The following is a 22,664-nucleotide window of genomic DNA, read 5'->3' as shown; positions in this document are numbered from 1 at the left end:
TGGCCGTGACTGTGCAATTATAGAGGTTGTTTTATAGGTGTTTTTGAGATCTTAGGACCTCTGTGAAGGCTTCATCAGGATCAGGAGCCCTCAGCTCACACACTTATAATCAGTATCCCTGCCTAGACCCTTTAGTTTGGCAGACATCTACACAGACCAGTCGTGAGTCGTGAAGCCCTCAGCAAACTCGCAAAATAGTCCCCCTTCTTTACGAGTGAGATTGAACATGATGTGTACTGACTGTACAAGTGTGTGGGTGCAACCACACATGCTCACACACATTAGTTGTCATGGAGTGTGTACACCGAATTCTGCTGAGACTTCTTCGTAGGGAGGAAACACAGTGTAATATATATGAGTCATTTGTTTATTTGAATCAACAATCTTGCTTTGTTTTATGTATGGTGACTGAGACCCAAATGGTGTTAAGGATTAGGTGATTTGGATATTTAGAGCACAGTTGTCAATCTCATTCCACCGAGGGCCGAGTGTCTGCGGGTTTTCGCTCCTCCCTTGTACTTGATTGATGAATTAAGGTCACTAATTAGTAAGGAACTCCCCACACCTGGTTGTCTAGGTCTTAATTGAAAGGAAAAAGCAAAAAGCTGCAGACACTAGGCCCTCCATGGAATGAGTTTAACATACCTGATTTAAAGTATAGTGCACTGTCGTGTGTGTATTGATGATTAATGCAGTACTTGGGCTTTTCACAAAACAGATTATGATCTATGTATGTATATCATTGGTTTATATATTGTATTTTTTTTCATGATATTGCGGCAGTTTTTCTTTTTCTGCTCCTATCTACCGTTTTGCTATTTCCTTACATTTCTTTCAGAGACTGTAGTCCCTCCCCCTGATTGGTCAGTTGTTTTATGTCCTGAAAAACTTTGGGCTTGGAATTTGAGTGGCACTTTCGGAGCAGAAAGACGTTGATTCTTATTCAAACACAGTAAATATAATACATATTTTATATCCTTATAAAATATATATATTTTAGTTTTTCTAATATCAGATAGTGTTTCATATAGAGTTTTTAAATTGATTAATATAAGAATTTTGTATATGTTTTTATAATAAGGTTTACAATAAGGTGTCTTTTTAAAATACGATGTCACATTATTAAAGGAGCATTGAATCTTTGTGTAAAATCACTGTTTAAAAACAATATTATTTGACAGACGTTAGATTACCGTTGGAATCACATTACACAGCACTGTAATGAGAGTTCCCTGATTGCATTAGCCTAAACCTAGCCTTAGAGTTAGCTTTCAAGCTTTCATACCATAGACTTAAATAATGATATATGATTATAAAATATAATTATACATGTATATATATATATAATACATAACTATATAATTATATATTACATACTCAAAGCTTAGTATGAACAATACAGAGAGTAGCCTATAGGCTTTATTTTCCCCATGTATGTGAATTCTATTGGTCCTTATAACATTGTAGGGTATAGGATTGCATGTTAATTTTAGGTCAACAAAACCAAAAAGACGATCAAATGATGCTATTGTCATGGTGTAATACCATATAAATATCAGAATACATATAATATCCTTATAACACTTTCTTCTTCGATAATTCCATGCTATGGCTAGGCTAAAGGCAAATATTGGCTTTTTGTATGAATACCTAACGAAACACTTTTTAATATCCAATGATCTGATGATTTGGTCTGAGTTTTGACTAAAGGAAATATGACACCTGTACTATAGCTTTCATTTTGCTCCACTGATAAAGCGCAGTGCATAATGCTAAGTTGAGTGGAATCCTACTTCCACTTAAGTGACATTTTCACTTAGTCTCCCATTGATTTGTATCTTAGTGGAATAGCAATTCAGGTGTACTGCAAGATTGATTGAAGGATATGGTTGCAAATCTATGTACCTAATGGCAGCATGTTCATCCTAAAGGCCTAACACAGGTCATGCAAATACCGCATCTGATATAATGCTGCTTTTCCTGCAACTTTTCTAGGTCGAACTAGAGGGGATCCCATACAAACACAAAGAGAGATATGTTTGAACACACACACACAGACACAGACACAGACACAGACACACACAGACACAGACACAGACACACACACACACACACACACACACACACACACACACACACACACACACACACACACACACACACACACACACACACACACGCACACACACGCGCGCACACGGACACGCATTCAGACACACACTTACACATTTTCTTAAAACAGTGTTACTAGTACAGGTACGTACACAAGCTCTAAACTGACCAACACATCTTTTAACAAGGGGGATTCATTCTCTCCATCTTTCATCTTCAGCTCTTCCTTAGCCTTGGATAAAGGGGCGGTGAAGCATCATGGCGATCTGATTGGTTGATTGGAGAGGTGTTGCTAGCATCTCTGTGTAATATGGTTTGTGTTAGTGGAACTGGGGGGAGGCGGGAGGAGGAGGGGGGTCGAGATGGTTGGAGTGCCAGGGGTCTAAGTGCAAAGGTCAGAGGTGTAGACCTCACACTTTTTTAGGGGGAGGAGCCAGCTTGATTATCTCGTCTTCAGAGGGTTGGCGAATGATATCTAAAGAGATAGAGAGCAAGAGTGGCGAGAGAGAGAGAGAAAGAAAGAAAGAGAGGAGAGGAGAGGAGAGGAGAGAGAGAGGTCTTAGTAAACTGCTGCAACAGACGTAAGAAAATGACAGTTTATATAAAACAGTTTATAGCTAGAGACAGATTAGGAAAGACAGCTCAGGGGAATACAGTTTATAACTAGAGACATATTAGGAAAGAGAGCTCAGAGGAATATAGTTTATAGCTAGAGAGATTAGGAAACAGAGCTCAGAGGAATATAGTTTATAGCTAGAGACAGATTAGGAAACAGAGCTCAGAGAAATACAGTTTATAGCTAGAGACAGATTAGGAAACAGAGCTCAGAGAAATACAGTTTATAGCTAGAGAGATTAGGAAACAGAGCTCAGAGAAATACAGTTTATAGCTAGAGACAGATTAGGAAACAGAGCTCAGAGAAATACAGTTTATAGCTAGAGACAGATTAGGAAACAGAGCTCAGAGAAATACAGTTTATAGCTAGAGACAGATTAGGAAACAGAGCTCAGAGAAAAACAGAAAAGATAAGGAAAAAGTGGAGAGAGGAGGGAGAGAAAGTGAGAGAAAAACAAAACGTGGAGAGAGAAAGACAAGGCAAGAGGAATTAGGAAGAAGAAATACAAAAAAGGACAGAACGTTAGAAACAGAAAAAAGAGGTATATGTATATGTAAAGTGACCTTTGTATTTCTTGGCAGAGGGGATGCGTGTGAGCTTGGTGTCGATCTCATCGTCCTCAGAGATCTTGAGAACCGTGGTGCGGTACTCGATGACACGGGTCAGCAGGTCTGGTCGCCGTGAGATCTCAAAGATATGCTCAATGTACGACAGGTTATCTGTGAGGGAAACATAGGACATTTTTAAAGTGCAAAAGAGCACAGATCTTTGCAAAAATACGGTAAACCTTACTATAACATGGCAGCGTGATTACATTTTTTGATTTTCTTAAACGTGCGTTATAAGATCTGTGCTCATTTGCAGCCTCCTTCCTCCTGCTCCCTCCTCTCCCTCTTTCTCTCCCTTCCTCACCTTGTGCCAGTTTGTCATTCTTCGCCAGGTAATTAAATCACTCTCCACTCCACTCCCCTCCATCCATCCTTCCCTCCCTTCCTTTCCCTTCCCAAATGTTGAGCTGGGAAACCTGGAAACGTCTCCTCACCCTGTGCCAGCTTTTGGTTCTCCTCCAGGTAGTTGAACCACTCCTTGGAGGAGGTGATGGTGTTGCTCTGGTCCTCTGTGATGTCCTCCTTGCAGGCAGACTTCAGCTGGTCCAAGTCCTCATTGGTGATGTTTTCAGACAGGTCGCTGAGCAAAGAGCTGTACTCCGACATGGTCTGATGGAAGGAGGGGGAGAGAGTGAGGATGAACGTTAGTCAATTCTGGTTCTTTGTCAGAGAAAAAATAGGATGAAGGCGATCCAAAACAGCCCAGGTAATGAGGGTCACAGAGACATCTTGCTAGCCTTAGTTTTGCATGACAAGGCTTGGAATGACAAGGAGTGGCAAAGAGTGGAACGATAGCACAAACAGATCTATGACCATGCTAGCCTCTTGCTGCCAAAACTAGTAAACTATTATTAAATAATGTACATAAGAGCATGAATGTGTGGTTACATTCCTTTAGTCTGTCAGTGTTCTGTTCTCTAGACATTACCCCTTACCCCTGTTCCACAGTCAGTTCTATTTCTGATCCTAGAGCTGTGTTTACGGACACCCCCTACATGGAGCTGAGACCACAATTCTATCTCTTTAGAGACAAGTAGGAGAGAGAGAATGGGACAGAGAGACAGAGAGAGAGAGAGAGACTCTATTGGACACTGTCCTTCTATTGTGATCTCTGTTACAACAAGTTCTCCCACTCTACCGATGGCAGGCTGGAAAGTGGCTATACTTACCATAGCCAGGAAGCCACAGAAACATCAAAACGGTATGCAGTATTGGAGACAGTTGTGTGTCTGTGTGTGTCTGTCTCTCTGTGTAAGTCTGTCTGTGGGTTTGTGTGTGTCTGTCTCTCTGTGTACGTCTGTCTGTGGGTTTGTGTGTGTCTGTCTCTCTGTGTAAGTCTATCTGTGGGTTTGTGTGTGTCTGTCTCTCTGTGTAAGTCTATCTGTGGGTTTGTGTGTGTGCTCTATTGACTTCTGTACAATGGCACATGGGTACAATATAAAATGAGTAATGGTGGATTAAGGAGCATCGAGTGACATCCACAACAATGGCTTCAGTTGTCACACACGCATGAACGCACGCACGCATGCACACGCACGCACACTGTCTAGACTTGAAAAGGCGAAGTCAAATGCTTGGTGGATCTCTCCGAAGTCTGATTTAGTGTGCGTGTGTGTGTGTGTGTGTGTGTGTGTGTGTGTGTGTGTGTGTGTGTGTGTGTGTGTGTGTGTGTGTGTGTGTGTGTGTGTGTGTGTGTGTGTGTGTGTGTGTGTGTGTGTGTGTGTGTGTGTGTGTGTGTGTGTGTGTGATGAACAAGGCTCAGGGATGGCCTAAATACTATAAGTGTCATATTCTCTTCTACCAGCAGAGGACAGTGGTTGCTCTATAGACGCAATTCTGTGTGTGCCCTCTCTCCCTTACCTAGCTGCCCAGACTCCTTGCTCTGGCCAAATGCCACGCTCACAGATGTTAGTTTCTCTCTGCAATAAGTCTGGATCTGAGTACCACCCCGACCCTTCACTGTAATCTCTCTCTTGGCAGAAACTAATCTCAGGTCAGTTTGTGGCATTTTCCCTCAAAAGGTTATAGTAGTGTGATCCTAGATCTGTGCCCAAAGGAGCCAGGTATAATAACAGTGTGTTTTACAGGCCCTCCCTCCATTCACACACACACACACACACACACACACACACACACACACACACACACACACACACACACACACACACACACACACACACACACACACACACACACACACACTGCCCAGGTGTGACCGAGGACTGCCTGGGGAAACACACTGCCCAGGTGTGACCGAGGACTGCCTGGGGAAACACACTGCCCAGGTGTGACCGAGGACTGCCTGGGGAAACACACTGCCCAGGTGTGACCGAGGACTGCCTGGGGAAACACACTGCCCAGGTGAGACCGAGGACTGCCTGGGGAAACACACTGCCCAGGTGAGACTGAGGACTGCCTGGGGAAACACACTGCCCAGGTGTGACTGAGGACTGCCTGGGGAAACACACTGCCCAGGTGAGACCGAGGACTGCCTGGGGAAACACACTGCCCAGGTGTGACCGAGGACTGCCTGGGGAAACACACTGCTCAGGTGTGACCGAGGACTGCCTGGGGAAACACACTGCCCAGGTGTGACTGAGGACTGCCTGGGGAAACACACTGCCCAGGTGAGACCGAGGACTGCCTGGGGAAACACACTGCCCAGGTGTGACCGAGGACTGCCTGGGGAAACACACTGCCCAGGTGTGACCGAGGACTGCCTGGGGAAACACACTGCCCAGGTGTGACCGAGGACTGCCTGGGGAAACACACTGCCCAGGTGTGACCGAGGACTGCCTGGGGAAACACACTGCCCAGGTGTGACCGAGGACTGCCTGGGGAAACACACTGCTCAGGTGTGACCGAGGACTGCCTGGGGAAACACACTACCCAGGTGTGACCGAGGACTGCCTGGGGAAACACACTGCCCAGGTGTGACTGAGGACTGCCTGGGGAAACACACTGCCCAGGTGAATGGAAGAGGGGATGCAGCGCAGGGCTATGTGACAATGTATGTTTGGGAGGGTGTGTGTGTTTGGGAGGGTGCGAGGGTGTGTGTGTGGGGGAGAGAGGGTGTATGTGTTTGGGAGGGTGTGTGTGTGTGGGAGAGAGGGTGTATGTGTTTGGGAGGGTGGGAGGGTGTGTGTGTGGGGGAGAGAGGGTGTATGTGTTTGGGAGGGTGCGAGGGTGTGTGTGTGGGGGAGAGAGGGTGTATGTGTTTGGGAGGGTGTGTGTGTGTGGGAGAGAGGGTGTATGTGTTTGGGAGGGTGTGTGTGTGTGTGTGTGGGAGAGAGGGTGTATGTGTTTGGGAGGGTGTGTGTGTGTGGGAGAGAGGGTGTATGTGTTTGGGAGGGTGGGAGGGTGTGTGTGTGGGGGAGAGAGGGTGTATGTGTTTGGGAGGGTGTGTGTGTGTGTGTGTGGGAGAGAGGGTGTATGTGTTTGGGAGGGTGGGAGGGTGTGTGTGTGTGGGAGAGAGGGTGTATGTGTTTGGGAGGGTGTGTGTGTGTGGGAGAGAGGGTGTATGTGTTTGGGAGGGTGTGTGTGTGTGGGAGAGAGGGTGTATGTGTTTGGGAGGGTGCGAGGGTGTGTGTGTGGGGGAGAGAGGGTGTATGTGTTTGGGAGGGTGTGTGTGTGTGGGAGAGAGGGTGTATGTGTTTGGGAGGGTGTGTGTGTGGGAGAGAGGGTGTATGTGTTTGGGAGGGTGTGTGTGTGTGGGAGAGAGGGTGTATGTGTTTGGGAGGGTGTGTGTGTGTGTGTGGGAGAGAGGGTGTATGTGTTTGGGAGGGTGTGTGTGTGTGGGAGAGAGGGTGTATGTGTTTGGGAGGGTGTGTGTGTGTGTGTGTGGGAGAGAGGGTGTATGTGTTTGGGAGGGTGCGAGGGTGTGTGTGTGTGGGAGAGAGGGTGTATGTGTTTGGGAGGGTGTGTGTGTGTGTGTGGGAGAGAGGGTGTATGTGTTTGGGAGGGTGTGTGTGTGTGGGAGAGAGGGTGTATGTGTTTGGGAGGGTGTGTGTGTGTGTGTGGGAGAGAGGGTGTATGTGTTTGGGAGGGTGCGAGGGTGTGTGTGTGTGGGAGAGAGGGTGTATGTGTTTGGGAGGGTGTGTGTGTGTGGGAGAGAGGGTGTATGTGTTTGGGAGGGTGTGTGTGTGTGGGAGAGAGGGTGTATGTGTTTGGGAGGGTGCGAGGGTGTGTGTGTGGGGGAGAGAGGGTGTATGTGTTTGGGAGGGTGTGTGTGTGTGGGAGAGAGAGTGTATGTGTTTGGGAGGGTGTGTGTGTGGGAGAGGGTGTATGTGTGCATTACAGTATATTAATGAGTATTTTGTGTTTTATATCACTTGCACTTCTAGAGGCCTTCAAAGGCTTCCAAACTGGCAGTGACTACAGGACAAAACAGACCAACTGGACACTGCAAAATACTCCAACATTTAAGGTTTAAAACTTGCTGCCACACCAATCTGTCCCCTATACATTTTAAACTGTTGGGATACTATAACCACATATGAGTTAAATTGGTACAGCATTCTCCCTCACGGGTGCAACAAGTAGAGTATCTTACAAGGCACGCCTCAAAATATGTTAATGAGCATGAAACAACAATATCATGCACTCACTAGTGGTCAAAAGGTTTTTTGCGCTCCAACGATACGGTATGCTACTGTATTATGTGAGATTGAATTATAGTACCATTCAAAATACAGCAATTCTTTCCCCGCTCTTAACATTTTCCCACAGTGCACCGTAATTTACAGTATACTGCAGTAAAATGTAATAGAGTATTTTACTGTTAATAATGCAAAAGAAATGACTGTATCAATTACAGTTTTACGTTACAGTGTAGTCTATTTCCCCTTAATTCTATTTTTTCTTTCCGTCTCTCCCTCGCTCTCATTCTTATTTTTTGTCTCTCTTTCTGTGTCCTTCCCTCTCTACATCTCTCTCTCCCATTCTTCCTCTCTCTCTCTCTCTCTCTCTCTCTCTCTCTCTCTCTCTCTCTCATGCCTCCTATCCCCTTTCTCTCTCTAGCCCCCCTTTCTCTCCCATTCTCTCTCGCCCCATCTCTCTCTCTCTCTCTGTGCCTCCTACCCCCCTCTCTTTCTCTACCCCCCCTTTCTCTCCCATTCTTCCACTCCCTCTCTCTCTCTCTCTCTCTCTCTCTCTCTCCATGCCTCCTATCCCCTCTCTCTCTCTACCCCCCCCTTCCTCTCCCATTCTCTCTCCCCCCGTCTCTCTCTCTCACTCTATGACGAGGCTGACACTACTTTCACACATAGTAGAGCCCCTGTCTAAATCCAGCACGTTCTCATGAACACAAACATGCTTTTGTCTCCTGCTCTTTTGCTCTCCCTTTCTCTCTCCCTGTCTCTCCACCCCTCCCTTCCTCTATTCCAGTGTTTGGAGGTTGGAGAGGGGAGAAAACCTCTGCTGGTCTTCTCTGTTTCTTTCCCTCTCCTCTCTATCCTTCCTCCATTCCCTCCCTCCATCCCAGTGTAAGGAGGGTGCAGAGGGGGGACATGGCCGCCTGCCTAGCCTAGGCAGTCCCTCTCCACCGTGACTAAACTGTTAAATCTACCCCCTGGCATCCTTCTGGCCTAGCGCCTAGCAGACCTGGGTTCAAACAGTATTTGAAATCATTCCAAACACTTTGTGATTGATCGAGGTTAACTGGCTACATGGATCAATAGAATAGACTCAAAGTTGTAATCCCCTCCCATCTGATACCTCTTGGCAGGCTAGAGTAAAAGCTCAAAGTTATTTAAAATGTTTTACAAATGATTTGAACCTAGGTGTGGCAGCCTAGAGCCTAGCACACCATAGAAACTGTTAAATTGACTAGAGAGCAATGTCACTGGGCTATTATCTATTTCGCAGACAAGACCTACTGTTCTCACACACACATGCACACACGCAGGCACATGCTGTCAAGCACGCACATACACACACGATTGTCAAGGAGCAAAAGGAAGCAGCGAGTAAAATATGAGGGGAAAACATGCTTCACACACCTGAGAGGGAGATTAAGCCTTTATCTCTCTCTCTCTCTCTCTCTCTCTCTCTCTCTCTCTCTCTCTCTCTCTCTCTCTCTCTCTCTCTCTCTCTCTCTCACCCTCTTTCTCTTGCTCCCTCTTTCTCTTTCTTTCTCTCTCTCTCTCTCTCTCTCTCTCTCTGTGCCTCCATCACTTTATAACCATGGCTACTCGACCACGCTGGAGGGTGGTCCCTCAGTGCTCTACATTGCAAGCATTTCATAAATATTGTCAGAAGAATGGACACATGTGCAACTTGCAATTTATAGCTAAATCTATACTGCAGTAGCTGTTTTCAAAGTATTTCTGCCATTTTGTTTCATATCTGGTAATGCACAAAGAAATACGAATCCTAACGTTATATCCCACCTCGCGAAGCAACACTGCCTGTCCGGGGGGCTGTGCGCACTGTGAGTGAAGTTCTGAAAGTTTCATTTTTAGAAGCAAAGCACACAGGCATAAAAGTTGGTATCCTCGTGTTTCTTGGATATTTACATTGTTTTGTTCACAACTTCCACTGCTGGCGAAGAGACGTTGTTGGTCTCTACTAGTCAGATTCTCACAGGCACACCTGACAACTCGAGTGTCACACATTTCAGCAAATAAATGTCCTGTTTCAAATGAACTCCATGTCTAAATTAATTGTATACGAGGTTACCATGAATTACCATGAATTGTTTACGAGGTTCAATGTTGGATTTGTTAAATAAAATTATTCAGTATTGACTAAAAAAACATATGCCAATAATACATTTTTATCGCCAGTAAGAAACTGCTAGCCATTGGCTGCTAACAGTTGAGAACTGCTAGGTATAAACTGGCAAGCACAAAACCACTCAACAACTTCGGGAGTACAGACCCCCAGAAATCAGCCCATCGCCCTCTAGTGGGCAAAAGCTGTATGCATTAAGGAAATAGACGCCTGGCTCAAATAGAAGCTTGTCTGTAATAAGCGCCTGCTGTGTTCAGTGATTTAAGCAAATAAACACCCGGGCTACTAATTTAAGTTTTACGTTATACGGACTGTGTGCGTCTGCCTGATTGGGGGGCCGTTGTTATAATAATCACCCCCCCCCCACGCCATTCACCCTGCTGACGTTGCCATGGAGACCGGGCCCTGCTTTGTCTTTCAGCCCGGAGACTGTTACCTAGCGATAGAGAGAAAGAGAGTGAGGACAAGATGTGTGACCTGTTGCCACAAGAAAAGGGCAACCAGTGAAGAACAAAAACCATTGTAAATACAACCTATATTTATGTTTATTAATTTTCCTTTTTGTACTTTAACTATTTGCACATAATATGACATTTGAATGTTTTTATTATTTTGGAACTTTTGTGAGAGTAATGTTTAATGTTTTTTATAGTAAATAAAAAATGTTTTTGTTTATTTCACTTTTGTTTATTATCTTGTTAACATATGCTTCCCATGCCAATAAAGCCCTTGAATTGAATTGAGAGGAGAGAGACTGACTGACTGACTGACTGACTGACTGACTGACTGACTGACTGACTGACTGACTGACTGACTGACTGACTGACTGACTGACTGACTGACTGACTGACTGACTTACTTCACCTTTTGAATGTGACACCATGGTACAAATGTGACTATGGTGACAACGTCTGACTGATGTCCACACACACGGACACAGGCTCACTGTTCTATAGCTCGATGACGAATAGCTTTTGAACCATAATAGTCTACGCCCTGTCTAAGCCAGGACACACAGATTTTGGCCTTACTGCTATTAGCCCATACAAACGTGTTGAATAACAGATTCACTACATGGAACAACAGATAGTCCCAAAAAATGAATAAAAACCAATTTTGTTCTGAAATGTCTCTCCTATACCTGAGAGATATAAGACAGATCAGGAAACATTTGTTATTTTTTTAAACATGTATTTAACCATTTTCATGGCATTTCACGGTCTCCATTTATCCTTCCATTCAAGTTTTCAACTGGTACCGGGGGACCTTTAGACAAGTTTTTTGAGACCTGTGGGTTTCCTAGAACAGAACAACTGACATATACGTGTACATGAGAGTCTCACCGTATTAGTGTGTAGCCCAAACTGTTCTGACACTACATACAGACGTTGGCAGATCAGATTTACCGACGTCAGAGGAGTCCCAACACGCTTGTAGGGGGTCGTAGAGCAGAACGGAGAACACCATCGTGTACATGACAGTCTCATCTCATAATAATCTCGTGCTGCTGCTCCAGTTTCAACTGTTCTGCCTGTGGCTATGGAACCCTGACCTGTTCACCGGACGTGCTACCTGTCCCAGACCTGCTGTTTTCAACTCTCTAGAGACAGCAGGAGCGGTAGAGATACTCTTAATGATCGGCTATGAAAAGCCAACTGACATTTACTCCTGAGGTGCTGACTTGCTGCACCCTCGACAACTACTGTGATTATTATTATTTGACCATGCTGGTCATTTATGAACATTTGAACATCTTGGCCATGTTCTGTTATAATCTCCACCCGGCACAGCCAGAAGAGGACTGGCCACCCCTCATAGCCTGGTTCCTCTCTAGGTTTCTTCCTAGGTTTTGGCCTTTCTAGGGAGTTTTTCCTATCCACCATGCTTCTACACCTGCATTGCTTGCTGTTTGGGGTTTTAGGCTGGGTTTCTGTACAGCACTTTGAGATATCAGCTGATGTAAGAAGGGCTATATAAATACATTTGATTTGATTTGAATAGTTTGCAGAACAATCCATTCGGAAGGTACGGACAATTTTGTGAAAAGAGCGATTTTCGGAATGTTTCATGGTCTGACAAACACCGATCTAGCTCTGCCACCTTTCACCGCAGATCCGGAAGTGCGACATCGGTGGATGTGGTGGATTGAGACGCATCCAATGCAAATGAACAGATATCTCCAGCTTGAAACTGACATGTTTATGGGGATGTTGTTATTATGCTAATTCGATGTTGGTGGGGGCGTAGACATCGACCTTAGGGGGGGTTTTAAACCATGCCGGATTAACATGGACCCCTTCTACCATTAAATATCTCTTCTTTAGACATGGTATGTCGGTGTGTGTGTGTGTGTGTGTGTGTGTGTGTGTGTGTGTGTGTGTGTGTGTGTGTGTGTGTGTGTGTGTGTGTGTGTGTGTGTGTGTGTGTGTGTGCGTGCGTGTTTGAGTGTATGTGTACGTGTTTGAGTGTATGTGTGAATGTTTGAGTGTGTGTGTGTGCGTGCCTGAGTGTATGTGTGAATGTGTGCACACTTTTGAACCATGTGACTCAAAGCTTAACCAGGGTGAAATGGCTAAATAGCAATCTTTACATGTACCCATGACAGCCGCGTTACTGTGATGTGAGCCGCAAAAATCACTCTGACAAGGATTTAGGAAGAAAAGAAAATACCCCCATCTCTCTATGTGTGTGTGTGTGTGTGGGTGTCGGTGAGAGAAAGGCCACCATCTCTCTATGTGTGTGTGTGTGTGTGTGGGTGTCGGTGAGAGAAAGGCCACCATCTCTCTATGTGTGTGTGTGTGTGTGGGTGTCGGTGAGAGAAAGGCCACCATCTCTCTATGTGTGTGGGTGTCGGTGAGAGAAAGGCCACCATCTGAGACACAGAGCAGGGAGTGGTTAAGGAGCATGAAAACATTGTTCTCTCTCTCCCCCTTCCTCCATACTCCCTCCCTCTGTATCTCCCCACATTTAAAAAGGTGGTAGGAATTCACTGTAGTATACTGTAGTATTTGCAGTGTACTATAGAATAAATACTGTAGTAAAAAATGTAGTATATATTGTAGTATTTACTATAGCTAAAATGTTTTTTTTTGTGGACTGCAGTGTTTTTGTTCTACAGTATACTACAAAATTCTATACTAAGTACTACACATGATTAGGGTTGCACATTCTGGGGAATATTCAGAGGTGGAAACTTTCCGTGGAAATTAAAGGGAATATATGGGAATGAATATTAATACCATTTAAATGTAGATGTTTTTTTCATTGGATATATTTACCATATCATATGGAGACCGAAACATAAACCTTTTATCTTATCATAATATTTGCAAATTATTAAATCCTTCTAATAGAAATAAAAACATTTTAGTTAAGAATTTTACTTTAATTAAATGAGTCGACTCTTCACACGGGATGATTTCACTGAAAAAATGTTTTCAACATACATCTGTAAAATGATAGTCTAGAAACTAAAGCTTTGGTTGTCTTCCTCTCAGGCTTCCATGTCTTCTCCCTGGACCTCCTCAATGTCCACCTCTTGAACATCAGACTCTGAGGCATCATCTTCACTGTCACTTTCCAACCTTGTTGAGGATGGCTCGTTGTCAGGCTCAAAAAGCCAAAAATGTGCACAGACGGCCACCAATTTTTCAACTCTTGTATTGGTCAGCCTGTTGCTTGCTTTGGTGTGTGTGTTCCCAAACAAGGATCGGGTGCGCTCTGAGACGGCTGATGTTGGTGGGATTTGGAGGATGATGGAGGCAGCAGGGGAAAGAGCCTCAGATCCACAAAGTCCCTTCCACCAGGTGGCTGATGAGATGTGTTGGCACGACTGCCATATTGCATCTCCATCCCAAAGCCCTTACTTGGAAGTGTACTTCGCCAGACTGCCAAGAACCTTGCCCTCATCCAGGCCAAGGTGGCGAGACACGGTAGAGATGACACCACAGGCCTTGCTGATCTCTGCACCAGACAGGATGCTCTTGCCAGCATACTTGGGGTCCAACATGTACGCTGCGGTGTGTATGGGCTTCAGGCAGAAGCCTTCATGCTTTTTGATGTATTTCAGAACTGCAGTTTCCTCTGCTTGGAACCACAGTGAAGTGGGCAGGGCAGTACAGATTTCTTCTCTTACATCTGCAAGCAGAGTCTGAACATCAGACAGGATGGCATTGTCTCCCTCAATCCGTGCAATGGCTACTGCTATAGGTTTCAGGAGTTTCAGGCTGCTTACCACTCTCTCCCAAAATACATCATCCAGGAGGATCCTCTTAATGGGGCTGTCCATATCGGCAGACTGTGATATGGCCATTTCTTGGAGAGACTCGTTCCCCTCCAGGAGATTGTCAAACATGATGACAACACCACCCCAACGGGTGTTGCTGGGCAGCTTCAATGTGGTGCTCTTATTCTTCTCACTTTGCTTCGTGAGGTAGATTGTGGTATAACTTGATGACCCTTCACATACCTACCCATTTCCTTGGCTCTTTTGTAGAGTGTATCCATTTTTTTCAGTGCCATGATGTACCTGAGGAGCAGATTCAATGCATGGGCAGCACAGCCAATGGGTGTGATGTGAGGGTAGGACTCCTCCACTTTAGACCAAGCAGCCTTCATGTTCACAGCATTGTCTGTCACCATTGGAAATACCTTCTGTGGTCCAAGGTCATTGATGACTGCCATCAGCTCATCTGCAATGTAGAGACTGGTGTGTCTGTTGTCCCTTGTGTTTGCGCTCTTGTAGAATACTGGTTGAGGGGTGGAGATGATTATTCCTTTCCCACGAACATTCGACCACCCATCAGAGAGGATTGCAATACAGTCTGCTTTCTCGATGATTTCCTTGACCTTCACTTGAACTCTGCATCCAGCAAATGAGTAGATAAAACATGTCTAGTTGGAGGGGTGTATGCTGGGTGAAGAACATTCAGAAATCTCTTCCAACACACGTTGCCTATGAGCATCAGAGGTGAACCAGTTGCATACCAGCTCGAGCAAGACATTCATCAGCATTTCTCTGATTACGTTCCTCCATTGAGTCAACAAAGACTTCTGATTCCAGGAGGACCATGAGCTGCTGCTATCGATAAGGTGTCTGATTCATAATTTTCACCTCAAATAGAAATAGAGGGACTTTTGTCAGAGATTGCTTGTTGTGAGCGCTGAGGGAACTTTATGCACTTGGCCAGATGATTCTGCATCTTTGTTGCATCCTCCACATATGATTTGGCACAGTACTTGCACATGTACACAGCTTTTCCTTCTACATTAGCTGCAGTGAAATGTCTCCACACATCAGATAGTGCCCGTGGCATTTTCCTGTAAAGATTAGAAAAAAAAATGTCAAAACCCCCAAATACAATTCCATGTACAGATAAATAGTTAAGCAGTTAGATTAAACAACTCCTTTGTAAGATGCATGTTTTAAAATGAAACATGTATGGAAACAGGTGAGTTAACACTCCTCAGTTAGAAGGCTCAAGCAAGCTAAAACTAACATGGTAGCAAAAACTATCTAGCAGAAATTGTTAACAAGTTAGAAATGATTTAAACACACGTTGCTGTAGGCTACTATTATATACTAGTTAACAAAAAATAATGTATTTCATATAAAATATATTCACCCCACTCAGTATTGTAATAAAAACTTACCAGAAAGTATGTAGTCCTTGGCTCAGACAGTGTAGTACTGTGGGCTCAATAGCATCTCATTAGTGTGCAAGATCTGGAGAATCAGCTGTACATGTGATAGAAGAGTGCACTGCACATGTGATGGGAGAATGCACTGAGCATGCAGAGGGTTGAATTGAATTGGTGATAGTTTAACTAAAATATGCCACAAGACCTAGAATTGCCATATGTGTATCCCACAAAAAAGGCTCACTGTTATGAGCTAACTTTTCTGATGAATTTAAGTAAAATTCTCAAAATTCCTGGGGTTTACTTTCCATGATCAAGGGATACTACAGGGTGTAGTATAATATTCTACAGTATACTAAAGTTGACTATAGAATTCTATAGTAAGTACTGTAGTATTCTAAAGTAAGTACTGTAGTATTCTATAGTAAACTGTAGTATTCTATAATAAGCGATGTAGTATTCTATAGTAAGTACTGTAGTATTACATAGTAAACTGTAGTATTCTATAGTACGTACTGTAGTATTCTATTGTAAGCTGTCGTATTCTATAGTAAGTAATGTAGTATTTTATTGTAAACTGTAGTATTCTATAGTAAACTGTAGTATTCTATAGTAAGTACCGTAGTATTATATAGTAGACTGTAGTATTCTATGGTAAGTACTATAGTATTCTATAGTAAACTGTAGTATATTTTTATGCCTCCCTATCAGTCTTTATATTATTCACTCTCATAATCTTAAATTATCCTGTTTCTTTTCTAAACTCAGTCCCTCCCCGGCAGCCCCACTTTCCTTCTCCGCTACAGTGTTGAATTGTCGCATCGTGTGGAGCTGCTGAAATCAACACATAAACAAACACCCACTCCCAAAACTAGGACAGGACAACAGGGGACAATCCAGACTCTCTGCATGGCGCCACAGCATATCTCTGTCCACACACACACACACACACACACACACACACACACACACACACACACCACACGCACACGCACACGCACCCGCACCCGCGCACGCGCACGCGCACCCGCACGCGCACACGCACACGCACCCGCACCCGCACCCGCACCCGCACCCGCACACGCACACGCACACGCACACACACACACACACACACACACACACAGCTGGCTGATGCACCCTGTGGAACCCTTCTGGAGCTAACAGAAGGTACTACTCCAACATCTTTAAACACAGATCCACTTCGTCCAAACTACACTACAGACCGGTGGCCACTGAAATGGAAAGAAAAATACTATTTGGTTATACTATATTCACATATTATTATGTCATTTGTGACACTTGATTCATGACTCTTGATTCATGACTCTTGATTCATGACTCTTGATTCATGACTCTTGATTCATGACTCTTGATTCATGACTCTTGATTCATGACTCATTCCTAAAACTAATTCCAATTTACCAGCGGTTTGAGATGACTTGGGAATTAATTGGGCTATTGAATGCCACTTGGCATTTTTTGAGAACAATAGCGTATGTCTGATACTAGCGTTGGACATTAAATGATCTGTCACACAGTTGAATTTTACAACATACAAAGCTGCAATGAGAATCAGTGGTCCGCTAGCGAGAATGTGTCTTTAGTCGCAGAACATACCGTTATTTTCTAGGCCATTTAAACGTTGAGCTCCAGGTGATCCTCCAACCACTAGAGAGTGTCTGAAGTTAGTCCGATGTTGGGGGAAAACCAGCTAACCGTGAAGCACTATTCCACTGACTGAGTCTCTGTCTGTTCTCTGTTTTAAAGCTAGAGGGCTTCAATTAAGCATTGTCATGTGAATCCATGCACGCACGCCCACACACCAAATTTAGATTTGATCTCACCACAGCCAATTAAAGGTTAAAGGCCACGCTTAAGGTCACAGCCATTCGCCTCTCCTCTCCTTCTCACCTCAAATCAAATCAAATCAAATGTTATTTGTCACATACCCATGGTCAGCAGATGTTAATGCGAGTGTAGCAAAATGCTTGTGCTTCTAGTTCCGACCACGCAGTAATATCTAACAAGTAATCTAACAATATCACAACAACTACATTATACACACACAAGTGTAAAGGAATGAATAAGAATATGTACATATAAATATATGGATGAGCGATGGCCGAACGGCATAGGCAAGATGCAGTAGATGGTATAGAGTACAGTATATACATATGAGATGAGTAATGTAGGGTATGTAAACATAATTATATCTCTTTCTCCTCGTTTCTTCTCCTCTCCCACGTCCCTGACCCTCTCTACAACATCCTCTCCTCCTCTAACTCTCTCTGTCTCTCTCTCTGTTTCTCTCTCTGTCTCTCTCTCTGTCCCTCTCTCTGTTTCTCTCTGTTTCTCTCTCTGTTTCTCTCTCTGTTTCTCTCTCTGTCTCTTTGTTTCTCTCTGTCTCTTTGTTTCTCTCTGTCTCTCTCTCTGTCTCTTTGTTTCTCTCTGTTTCTCTCTCTGTCTCTTTGTTTCTCTCTGTTTCTCTCACTGTTTCGCTCTCTCTGTTTCTCTCTCTGTCTCTTTGTTTCTCTCTCTCTCTCTGTTTCTCTCTCTGTCTCTCTCTCTGTTTCTCTCTCTGTTTCTCTCTCTGTCTCTCTCTCTGTCTCTCTCTCTGTTTCTCTCTCTGTTTCTCTCTCTGTTTCTCTCTCTGTTTCTCTCTGTTTCTCTCTCTGTTTCTCTCTCTGTTTCTCTCTCTGTTTCTCTCTCTGTTTCTCTCTCTGTCTCTCTCTCTGTTTCTCTCTCTGTTTCTCTCTGTTTCTCTCTCTGTCTCTTCGTTTCTCTCTGTCTCTCTCTCTGTTTCTCTCTCTGTCTCTCTCTGTCTCTTTGTTTCTCTCTGTTTCTCTCTCTGTTTCTCTCTCTGTCTCTTTGTTTCTCTCTGTCTCTCTCTCTGTTTCTCTCTCTGTCCCTCTCTCTGTCTCTTTGTTTCTCTCTGTTTCTCTCTGTTTCTCTCACTGTTTCGCTCTCTCTGTCTCTCTCTCTGTTTCTCTCTCTGTTTCTCTCTCTGTCTCTCTCTCTGTCCCTCTCTCTGTTTCTCTCTGTTTCTCTCTCTGTTTCTCTCTCTGTCTCTTTGTTTCTCTCTGTCTCTTTGTTTCGCTCTGTCTCTCTCTCTGTCTCTTTGTTTCTCTCTGTCTCTCTCTCTGTTTCTCTCTCTGTCTCTTTGTTTCTCTCTGTTTCTCTCACTGTTTCGCTCTCTCTGTTTCTCTCTCTGTCTCGTTGTTTCTCTCTCTCTCTCTCTCTGTTTCTCTCTCTGTCTCTCTCTCTGTTTCTCTCTCTGTTTCTCTCTCTGTCTCTCTCTGTTTCTCTCTGTTTCTCTCTCTGTTTCTCTCTCTGTCTCTTTGTTTCTCTCTGTTTCTCTCTCTGTTTCTCTCTCTGTTTCTCTCTCTGTTTCTCTCTCTGTCTCTCTCTCTGTTTCTCTCTCTGTTTCTCTCTCTGTTTCTCTCTGTTTCTCTCTCTGTCTCTTTGTTTCTCTCTGTCTCTCTCTCTGTTTCTCTCTCTGTCTCTCTCTGTCTCTTTGTTTCTCTCTGTTTCTCTCTGTTTCTCTCACTGTTTCGCTCTCTCTGTCTCTCTCTGTCTCTCTCTGTCTCTCTCTGTCCCTCTCTCTGTCTCTTTGTTTCTCTCTGTTTCTCTCTCTGTTTCTCTCTCTGTCTCTCTCTCTGTTTCTCTCTCTGTTTCTCTCTCTGTCTCTCTCTCTGTTTCTCTCTCTGTTTCTCTCTCTGTTTCTCTCTCTGTCCCTCTCTCTGTTTCTCTCTCTATTTCGCTCTCTCTGTTTCTCTCTCTGTCCCTCTCTCTGTCTCTCTCTCTCTGTTTCTCTCTCTGTCCCCCTCTCTGTCCCTCTCTCTGTTTCTCTCTCTGTCCCTCTCTCTGTCTCTCTCTCTGTTTCTCTCTCTGTTTCTCTCTCTGTCTCTCTCTCTGTTTCTCTCTCTGTTTCTCTCTCTGTCTCTCTCTCTGTTTCTCTCTCTGTTTCTCTCTCTGTCTCTCTCTCTGTTTCTCTCTCTGTTTCTCTCTCTGTTTCTCTCTCTGTCCCTCTCTCTGTTTCTCTCTCTATTTCGCTCTCTCTGTTTCTCTCTCTGTCCCTCTCTCTGTCTCTCTCTCTCTGTTTCACTCTCTGTCCCTCTCTCTGTCTCTCTCTCTCTGTTTCTCTCTCTGTCCCCCTCTCTGTCCCTCTCTCTGTTTCTCTCTCTGTTTCTCTCTCACTCCCCCATTATGCCATATGCTTCCAACTGCCTTCCTCGACAGCTACAGGATTTAAACGCTCCATCCAACCGGCCAACCAGTCTTTAAAAACAACATGTTCCCTTCCTCTCCAACCCTATTTACCCTACAGTGGGAGTGTGTGTGTTAAGTGGGTAAAGAATGAGAGAGGGAGGGAGAGAAGGAGAGAGAGACAGAGAAAGTGAAAAGGGAGAGAGAGAAAAAGGTGAGAGTGAGGAGTGAGAGGGAGAGGGAGAGGGAGAGGGAGAGGGAGAGGGAGAGGGAGAGGGAGAGTGCACGTTTTGCCCATGATAACTGCTGTGTATCACCTGAGCAAGTGTGTGTGCTGTCAGCTAGCATCAACGTGAAAAGATGGTAGGATTAAGGACGAGCATGCGTGGAGAAGAGGAGAGAGAAACAGAGAGAGGGACAGAGAGAGGGGCAGAGAGAGGGACAGAGACAGGGACAGAGTGATAAACAGAGAGAGTGAGGGAGGAGAGAGAAACAGAGAGAGGGACAGAGAGAGGGACAGAGTGATAAACAGAGAGTGAGGGAGGAGAGAGAAACAGAGCGATAAACAGAGGGAGGGAGGAGAGACTGGAAGAAAAGAAGAGAGGGGAGGAGATATATGTATATATATATTATCGTTACAACACTGTACATAATGTCGTTACACATAATATGATGTTTACTGCTCATTTTATATTATTTATTTTTCACTTTCGTTTATCTACTTAACTTGCTTTGGCAATGTAAACATATGTTTCCCATGCCAATAAAGCCCCTTTCGCATTTAAAATGAACTCTCCTCTATGTTTCTCTGCTTTTTTCTCTCACTACCTCTCTCTCTCTGTCTGCCCCTCTCTCACTCTGTCTGCCCCTCTCTCGCTGTCTCTCTCTCTGTCTGCCCCTCTCTCTCTCTGTCTGCCCCTCTCTCGCTGTTTCTCTCTCTGTCCCACTCGCTCTCTCTCTCTGTCCCTCTCTCGCTCTGTCCCTCTCTCTCACTCTCTATATGCCCCTCTCTCTCTCCCTCTCTCTGTCCTGCTCTCTCTCTGTTCCACTCTCTGTCTCTCTGTCTCTCTCTCTCTCTCTCTCTCTCTCTCTCTCTCTCTCTCTCTCTCTCTCTCTCTCTCTCTCTCTCTCTCTCTCTTTCTCTCTCTCTGTACCACTTTCTCCCTCTCTATCTCTCTCTTTCTCTCTGTCCCTCTCTCTCTGTCTCTCTCCCTCTCTGTTTCTCTCTATCTCTGTCCCTCTGTCTCTCTCTCTCTCTCCCTCTCTCCCTCTGACTCTCTCTCACTCTCAGTGTCTCTCACTCTACCTGTAACTCTCTCTCTCTCTCTCTCTCTCTCTGTACCGCTCTCTCTCTCTCTGTCACTCTCTCTCTTCCCTCTCTATCTCTCTGTCCCTCTTTCTCTCTCTCTCTTTCCCTCTCTCCATCTCTCTCTCTGTCTCTCCCTCTCTGTACCGCTCTCTCCCTCTCTGTCTCAAATTCAAATTCAAATTCAAATTCAAGCTGCTTTATTGGCATGAAAAACATTGTGTCAATATTGCCAAAGCAACAATGTATACAATATACATTGTAATACAATTAAAACAATGACAAACAATAATATAGAATGGCAGTAAATAATAATACAAAATTAAATATAAAAATAGTAACAATAAAATGGTAACAGTCAATGGTCGAATGTAATGTATGGTGTAATGCACCACTACCACCACCACCATCATTAAACTGCTATCATTACCATTACCACCCATACCATTACTATTTGGAATGATAAACAACAATAATAATACTAATAACAATAACAGTAATAACAATAACAGTCATAATAAGTAAGTTACTGCTTACTATGCAGATGTTATTATTCAGTGTCCCTCAGGCTATGGCAGGTAAATACATATTTGGCTGCAAGAGAAGCCATTGCTCCTTCGCCCATGAGTATTTTTAGTTTTTCCTCTGGGTTTAATAAGTAAAAATTTGGAATAAATGTAGTCATTTCTGTGAATAATGAATCTCTTGGTGAGGAATATTTATCACAGTAAAGGAGAAAGTGCCTCACTCTCTCTCTGTCCCTCTCTCTGTCCCTCTCGCTCTGTCCCTCTCTCTCTCTCTCTCTCTCTCTCTTGCTGTCCCTCTCTCTCTCTGTCCCTCTCGCTCTGTCCCTCTCTCTCTCTCTCTCTCTCTCTCTCTCTCTCTCTCTCTCTTGCTGTCCCTCTCTCTCTCTGTCCCTCTTTCTCTCTCACTCTCTGTTGCTCTCTCACTCTCTCTCTCTCTCTCTCTTTCTCTCTCTCTGTCCCTCTCTCTATCTGTCCCTCTCTGTCTCTCTCTGTCCTTCTCTCTGTCTCTGTCCCTCTCTCTGTCCCTCTTTCTCTCTCTCTCCCCCTCTCTCTCTTTCTCGCTCTCTTTCCCTCTCTATCTCTCTCTCTCTCTCTCTCCTCTCTATCTCTCTCTCTCGCTCCCGCCTGTCTTTTTTTGTTACTTTTCTCTGTCTCGATTTGTCTCTCTTTGTCTATGTCCACTTCCCGGTTTCCTTTCCTTTACCGGAGAACACGCCTCTTCTTTCTTTCTCCTTTAGTTTCTCCTCTCTCTATAACTCTGTATGGTATTGTGATCCTTGTATATAAACACAACAAAAGAAAACACAAAGACTAGGACACTATATAGAAAATAGGATGCCATTTGGGACAGAGCCAGAGACACAAGCTGCCCTCCTGATAACCTAACCTCCCACAGGGCTCTGTCTCAATATGTA

At 44.4% G+C, this 22,664-nt stretch overlaps 1 protein-coding gene across 1 annotated transcript in view; it reads right to left on the bottom strand.

Moving 5' to 3' along the window:
• Positions 1-2,172: 2,172 nt before the first annotated feature.
• Positions 2,173-22,664, bottom strand: part of LOC120030690 (astrocytic phosphoprotein PEA-15-like) — a 48,055-nt gene continuing 27,563 nt past the window's right edge. Inside the window, exons 2-4 of the mRNA XM_038976139.1 lie at positions 3,771-3,945; positions 3,292-3,447; positions 2,173-2,587 (exon numbers count right to left, since the gene is read on the bottom strand). Of these exons, the coding sequence (XP_038832067.1) occupies positions 2,523-2,587; positions 3,292-3,447; positions 3,771-3,942 (393 nt within the window). The 5' untranslated portion in view covers positions 3,943-3,945 and the 3' untranslated portion in view covers positions 2,173-2,522. The remainder of the gene's footprint in view (positions 2,588-3,291; positions 3,448-3,770; positions 3,946-22,664) is intronic.

This window comes from Salvelinus namaycush, chromosome 36 (genome assembly GCF_016432855.1).
Source record: "Salvelinus namaycush isolate Seneca chromosome 36, SaNama_1.0, whole genome shotgun sequence".
NCBI classification, from domain to species: domain Eukaryota; kingdom Metazoa; phylum Chordata; class Actinopteri; order Salmoniformes; family Salmonidae; genus Salvelinus; species Salvelinus namaycush.
Note: the sequence above shows the minus strand (reverse complement) of the source record. Positions and strands in the feature narration are given on the sequence as shown.